Source organism: Acipenser ruthenus, chromosome 27 (assembly GCF_902713425.1).
Source record: "Acipenser ruthenus chromosome 27, fAciRut3.2 maternal haplotype, whole genome shotgun sequence".
In the NCBI taxonomy this organism is placed as follows: domain Eukaryota; kingdom Metazoa; phylum Chordata; class Actinopteri; order Acipenseriformes; family Acipenseridae; genus Acipenser; species Acipenser ruthenus.
This window is the reverse complement of record NC_081215.1, coordinates 21,373,295-21,381,178: the sequence shown is the minus strand read 5'-3', so window position 1 is coordinate 21,381,178 and position 7,884 is coordinate 21,373,295. Positions and strand designations below refer to the sequence as shown.

The 7,884-nt window shown below is 33.8% G+C and overlaps 1 protein-coding gene across 1 annotated transcript; it reads left to right on the top strand.

Annotated features, from left to right (window-relative positions):
* The first annotated feature begins 4,698 nt into the window (after positions 1–4,698).
* On the top strand, positions 4,699–7,725 carry LOC131701868 (uncharacterized). Its single transcript, XM_059002426.1, has 2 exons — positions 4,699–4,851; positions 5,799–7,725. The coding sequence occupies exons 1-2, from the start codon at positions 4,759–4,761 to the stop codon at positions 7,389–7,391; spliced, it is 1,686 nt and encodes a 561-aa protein (XP_058858409.1). The 5' UTR covers positions 4,699–4,758; the 3' UTR covers positions 7,392–7,725.
* The last annotated feature ends 159 nt before the right edge of the window (positions 7,726–7,884 follow it).

The window sequence follows — 7,884 nt, the reverse complement described above, 5'->3', positions numbered from 1 at the left end:
TACTTACAAGTAACAAGACAAAAAGCTAATTACATGTTTTTATGATAGATATCTATGCAAATGATTTGATGCATTGAAAATAAAAAACAGAAATAGTTTAAACAGTATCAGTGTTAAATAACATATTAATCTTGCTTTTATTGAATATATATTGAGTTCTAATTATTTATTTTTTTAAATAATTTGAATTGAATTAGAAATATTTGCATTTATTTATTTTGGAGAATAATTTTATGTACCTCACAAATAATAAAAAAAAAATTACCACTTGAATACCACTTGAATAAATGGGAATATGGACCTTTTCCCTGGATTGCTTCTGTGTTGACAGATAAACTAAAGTATTCATCACATGTATCGTGGTTAAATTTGGAAACAATACAGTAAGTACTCAGAATAGGGGTGGAGTATAATTGAACTAAACCTATGCTTATGACTATAGCAGCACAAGACACACATATTGATGAGCGTTCCATACCACTGGAAAGATACAGATGGGATTAGGGACTGGATTATGATTTGTACCCATTGGATCTTCAGCAAAAATCTTTGTACTGAGGAATACCATGTTAAAAGCATAGCAAAGTGTAATAAAGCATAGTAAAACCACAGTAAAGACATGGTAAAGCACAGTGGAGCATGGTAAATCCTTGTATAATCATTGCAAACCATGAGAAAGCATAGTAAATGCAGTAGGCATGTGGGTAAAACATGGGAAACCATGCAAATAAACTTTTATGAGGGTTATGGGAATCTGTGGCAGAGGTTCACCACTAATGTGCCCTATTGTGTTTCACCCCTTTAGCAGCAAGGCGATGATGTGATTCCCGATGCTGGTTTGTCTTTTCAAAGTAAGCAACTCTCTAAAGCAAGACATTATAAAACCATTTTATGAATTGTCTTAGTTTTGGTGTAAATAAAACTACATAAGAGTGAAAAGTATGTGCTTTTGCTCTGGCACATTTTTACAATAGAAACAAATAAATGTCCACAATTCAAAACTAGAAATAAACAGCTCAGATCTTTACTGTGCAATTCTTTTCAGAAATAGTGTTGTAGAAGACAGTATATCAGCAATACCCAGTATTCCTCCCACAGTAAATGTAACTACAATCTAGATGGCTGTTTTAACATTACATGAAGATAAAATGCAATGAATGTTCAGTGACTATAAATGTTTCAATGTCATATAACAATCTTTTAATCATTTAGTCTCATTACGGCTGACTGTTTTCAGGTCTGCCAAGATGAGAGCGGCATTGCTATTCCACAGCCATTATACAGCTAATAAATGATTCCCTATTATCTCATGTAGTCAGTCTAATAAACACTTTATCAATGGCATTTCTTTGCAGACCTTTAAATATAAATCCCTTTCATCCATCGCATACCTTTATCATTGTCCTTCCCGAGTGAGCGTAAAACACAGGTGTTAGAAAGTCACATTGCACTTTCTTTGCCCTAGTAAAGTCATGGAGGCTGGACAGCTTTCTTTAAGGGTTAAGCATGATATAATGCAATTTGTTTCTCTTACTGTGATTAATATCAAAGCTTTAGTTAAGATTTTTTTTCAGATGAAATAATGTCAGTTTAAAATGTTACCTGTAGTACTTATATAAAAACAGGAGTGTCTTGACATGATAGTGAAACTATAAACTGCTGGAAGGAACCCCCTATCCCCAAGGTCAAGATCCACCTCTGTGAGTGTGTGTGTGTGTGCGCGTGTGTGTGTGTGTGTGGAGGGCTTGACATGGGACACAGGGGACAAAGGAAACTGCTGCATGTTACATTTTAGCTGTGAAACGGTGAAATGTCTTGGCTTATGCTGTTCATTCAAATAAAATCTCTATTTTCTTTGTTTGATTATGCAAAAAAAAAAGACCTTATTTACCCAGACAAAATTCACACTCATGAATTCAGTGACCCTGATCATTCCAGGATTTCCAAACCATGTGACCTCATTCAGCCTTTGGAGAAAATCTATGACCCATTTTCTCCTGAATCTTTCCCACACTACAATGAGTAAAAAATAAAAGTAAAAAGGACATGATGAAAGGATACTTACTGGCTCTAATGAGTGAAAAGGCATTTGCTTTGGAGGTAGCTGCCATGGAAAACAACTCAGACACATTTCATCAAACTGTAATGTAAGCAAGATAGTATTTTTTTTGTGATTCATAAAGTAACGTAAAGCTATCAGTCGGTGCATTGTCAGACACCCACCTCTCTCTCTCTCTCTCTCTCTCTCTCTCTCTCTCTCTCTCTCTCTCTCTCTCTCTCTCTATATATATATATATATATATATATATATATATATACATACACACACATATATACACAGTATATGAACATAATTTAGATATTTTATTTAACATCATGTAATCAAAGAGAACTGCAAAATGATATCGCAAAAGTCTACCGGAAGCCATAATAGTAGTACAGTTTTTCATGTTAGCTTTCGAAATGTTACATTTTTTTTTTTGTCAGTATTTTGTTAAGTATATGGAAAATTACAAAGCGGTATTTAATTCAATATGTTAAGGTAACATTATTCAGCAGGTTTCATTCAACTTTATGAAGCAAAATGTGTTAATTATATCGGGCAATGCACAACTTTTGGCCATAGCTGTATGTATGTAATATATATATATATATATATATATATATATATATATATATATATATATATATAGATAGATAGATAGATAGATAGATAGATAGATTAGCTCAATATATGGTACTGTGCATGGTCTGTTTTTATTCAGACAGACATTTCCTTCGTTTAGAAACAGCGTTGATCAATACAAATCTTCTTTAAAATGTGCATTAATTCCACAAAAAAACATAAACATATTCTGTTTCTATGCAAACCGTTTCAGGCTATCTCTCCCTACTGGGGGCGGGGGTAGCTGTATGAACACTTTCCATTTTCCCGACCTAACGGTAGTTCCATGTTGCTGCAGAGAAGTGGTCAAAATGATTCATTTAATACTGTACAAATTTGGTTTAAAAACAACAACAGCAAATACAATACGTAAATTACTGAATTCATTATTGCTCAGAAATTATAATGCAAGATACACTATTACAATTACTCAGCAAATTTCTGCAATGCATCACTTGAACAGTGTGCAAATTAGCATATAATTAGTCTCTCAAAATACTGATTGTTTCCCCAGTGCCGCCTGGTCCTTTCTTTTACTGCAATACCTCCAGTTGTTTGTCCTGTATATCACTAACACAAGGTTGGTATTGCATTGAAAAATGGCCAGTGTGAATAAGATACACACACACGCATGGGATCAATCTTGAGGAAGCACAAAACAATGATGAAGTTACCAAATGTAACCTCTGGTGTCGTGTCATCAACTAATTGACCATGAACATCAAAATACCTGCTGGCATGTATGCATCTGACTTCATGTCTTGGGAATCCTTTGAAAAAACTAAAAGGCCATACCTACACGAAATGTGGCTAAATATAAAAATGGACAACGTGACTCATAAGTTAATACAGGGGTCGTCATTTCAAAAGGAGTCGGTTTTGGCATAATTAAATTGTTTAATGCTTCCAGATACAGTACTTTCGTCATGCTTTCCAAACGTGGAATTGCTTGAAAGGGTGACTGAAATACATTTTTAGCAATACACAACTGTATGTGTGCAAATAGGTTTGCAACGTGGAAATGGCATGTGCAGACTGCAAAACTAAATTAAAACAAATCTCTTGTAATGATAAATTGTAGCTTTACACCTCTGAGAGTCAGCATGCTTGACGTTGCTTCTTTATACTAACCTGCTACATATTAATTTAAACTGTTCATTATGGTTTTGAACAACATTAACGTTAAGGGTTTTGGTTACGTTTTATGTCGTTCATATTGTTGAAATCGAAACAGCTACCTGGTTGTGTCATTACATATTTTTATATTTTGTCCATATCAAATGCACAAGCTACTGGTGTTTAATGCTCCTGAATAAAAAAATGCTACATCTGTAGTTGTGTTGGCGCCTTTTTTGTCTTCAAATCCTTAACTGCTGATTGGCTATTTACAGCTCGCTCTTGGGAGCGAGTGTCTAACGTAAATCAATATTTCAGCCTCCGCATAATTCAAAACTGCGAGGCACGTTGGAGCCACGGGGGCTGGAGAGACCGAAACATTGTTTGTAACGTAAGTAAAAAAAAAAAAAAGTGACGGGTTATTTTTAATGTAAGAAATACAACGTATAGTCAAATATTCAAATTTGTATGAATATCCCTTTTAGTAAAACCAATGGAAAGTGAAAATGTCTGGGTGTTGTTCGGTTGTTCTATTAAGCTATGGGACAGCCGTTAATACTTGCAGAAATCCAGCGGGATTTAAGGGGGGAAAATGCATATTATAATTTCTTGTATTAATAAATTATTTTCCGTTAATTGGTGAGATACACATATAGGTATGTTACTTATATAAAATGTGAACGAAAGATAATAGCAGTTGTTTTGAAGTAGTTTAAATGGAAATTTTCTACAGGATTTTAAATTTTTTTTTAATTATTCTTTTTCGTTCTGTAGTTTTAATTACTCGTGGTGTATCGCATCCCGTTAGGTTATTTATTTATTGTGGGCATTTTCCACTCTGTGGATTCGCAAATAGTTGTTTTACTCCAGACTGTTCCCACTTTTTGGTTCTGATTTATTATAGAGATGTTTTTCTGTTTGTCTCTTGTTGATATTTATATTATTTGTGCATCTTAGTTACTGATAAAAAAAAAGATATGGCACCAAAACACGAGAAAAAGAAGAAACGTGGATGCTGCCCATGTCTGTCATCATCTGTGAACGAAGCTGAAGATTGTGAGGAATATCTGGTATGATTTCAGAAAAATACTGACATTTTATTTTGCATTAATAGATTTTGCTTACCTTTACAAACAGGAGCAACAAAAGGCAGTACATACAATTTAGATTTATTTTTTAATATTCTCATTGTGCCATCCAAATTTAGACTTTTTAGAGTTTAAAATTTTAAAATAGAGTAAATACATTTAGTGACAAATGGGACAAAGTATTTTTCATTGTCTTCAAATGGAAAAAAAAATACTTGCAGTTTGTTGCAGTTTGTCTTTTAATTTATTTAGATTATTTTCTTTACGTTTTTTAAAATGTTTATTTAGAAAGAATATCTTTTTTTTTAAAAAGTACCAGTTATAACTCTATTTAGGCCCATGTGTCTACAGCTGATAATTATTTTAGGCAATATCAACTGGACTACTTTCTAAAAAAACTAAAGTAAACATGAGGTAACGGTATGGAAGCAAACAAGCACAAAGGTGTTGATTGTTGGTCACTGTAACTCCAAAAAATGAATATTAACAAGATTAAACATAATAGAACAGCACAAATGTGTCAGTCAAAATACAAAAAGCAATATTAACATGCACTCGACCAGCTGATATGATTGATATCAACCTATTGAATGACACATACATAATCAAGGATTATTAGCCTATTTGGACCTATACTGTATGTACATACTTACAGATGCAGTAGGTTGTTTGTATGAATGGTCAGTATATATGCATGAACTTTATGATTAGTAAAGCTTATCAATAAAAAAAATATATACTGTGTAATGATTTTTATATATATATATATATATATATATATATATATATATATATATATATATATATATATATATATATATATATATGTGTGTGTGGGTGTGTGTGTGTGTGTGTGTGTGTGTGTGTGTGTGTGTGTTTGAAAGGAGGTATAACAATATAAATATATATATATTACATCTTATTTTCAGATTTCTGTGAGTGAATCCCCAGAGGAAGACTTAGGAGTGTTACATTCATTTGAGACAATACTTGATTCCACAAATAGTACTACAAAGAAAAAGAAAAAGAAAAAATCTAAAAGCCACAAAAAAGCAAAGAAAAAAACTGAACTAGAACTAAAGAAATTGCAACCACCTGTTTGCCAGAAAAGGGAGAGTGATGATTCATATGAGTTTTTCTGTCCTGATAGAAATGACAGAATTAAAAAAAAATCATTAAAAAAGAAACCCAAAAAGCCCAAAAGAAACACATGCCACATTGATCCAGACCATCATCAGAAGAACCTAATGCAAGTAGAATTATACAATACTCCAGAATGTTCTCATGTTGAAATTCCTGTAACACAGTCCTTTAAGAAGACAAAGAAGCATTACCTTTTAGGTGGGAGCATCATGCCAAAAATGACCAATGATAATCTGACATTGGAACACAGGGGGATGTGGCAGCACACTAGATCACCTGAAGGAATTAGCAGTATTCAGTCTGAGCAACAGGTTTTATATCAATTATTGTGTCCACCACCAGCTAAGAAAAATCTGCTTGACGAAGAAGTTCACGAGCAAGCTGGTGTGTGTAAACACAAAGCATGGACAGTAGCCCCCTGTAAAAAAAGGGTTGTTTTTGACACTGCAGTACAACACTTCAGTGGTGAGAGTGTGGGATGCAAAAGCAGGCAGGGACCAACCAGAGCAACATACAGGGAGCCAGAAAATGACTTTTGTTGTACAGAGCCTTTGCTTTCTTCAAGCCCTGTACTGGAAATAAAATCCTGTGACTCTGAAGAGGAATTTAACATGCATTGCACAAAGAAGAGACGTGAATACAGAGCTGAAAGCACACGTGGTCTTGTAGAGGAAGCTTGTAACAGCCAGGACCTTTTCCTTACACAGAAGACTTTCTTGCCAAGTGGCTCAAGTGATGATAGTGTCAGCTCACCATCAGTACAAAGAGACAAATACACAGAATGCCAGAAAACTACAGGACTCATCAAGCACACGAGAACATCTGAAGTAAACCTTCCATGCTTGAGATCATCACCCATTAGACAAAGGTATGAAAACTACGGTCTGGTCTCAAGTAGAAAATTAGGGCCAATCACTGAGAAAGCCACACAGACCGATGACTTCTTCAGCTCAAGGGCACTTGCTACTTCTCTAGGGTTTTACAAAACACAGAGAGATAACAAATGTACAGAGAAACCAGTTGACCTGAGTCTGCCGTCTGAAATGAGAGCAAAAATCACCTCAAATCATGCTTCTCACCGTCATGTGAATGGTGAAGGTGACGGTGTGCATATTTCCCCTAAATATGTCTTGTGTCGTACAAGCAACTGCATTCCAATTTTAGGGGATGAAAATCCAACTAATTGCCTAAACACATTTTGCAGACTATCTGAAGATGGGAAATATATTCAGACTCGGCTAAATGAGTCTTACTTCTTTAAGTTAAAAGGTGAATCTCAATCCCCTGAGTCGCAAGCTCCACTTATGAAAGAGAAAGTGATGTGTGAGAAAAAAAACAAGCCACTAGTGAATAAATGGGATGCTCCAAAGTCACGGTGAATAACTTTGTCTGCCTGATACCAACTTTGATAAGGAAATAGCTGTTTAATAGTATAGTTCAACAATTTTAACATGGTTTATGCATGCATTTATTTCTTTGTTATTAAAATTAACTAGTATTTTTTTTCTAAACAGCCATTAATACATTAAAAAGTTAGCCTCTTGTGTGAAATCTTGGTTGATGTTAATTTAAAAGAAAAAAAAAGTGGGCTGTGTATGTTAAATTCAAGGCAAACAAAAAGTGATATGAAAAAAGAAACTTAATAGACCAACCAGAATTTAAATTATATATATGACAAATTTATCCGAGTAACTGGAACTAAAGTCATACAAGAACTGCTATCTGTATATTTGTTTAATTTCCTTGTTGAAGTTAATAAATTGAATTGCTCTTATTTGTCATGTAGTGATTTGTATATATTTGCCACTTAAAATGAAGTACCTTAAGCAAAATGTTTTAATATATGATTTTCTCAATTAAGTTCCATTAAAA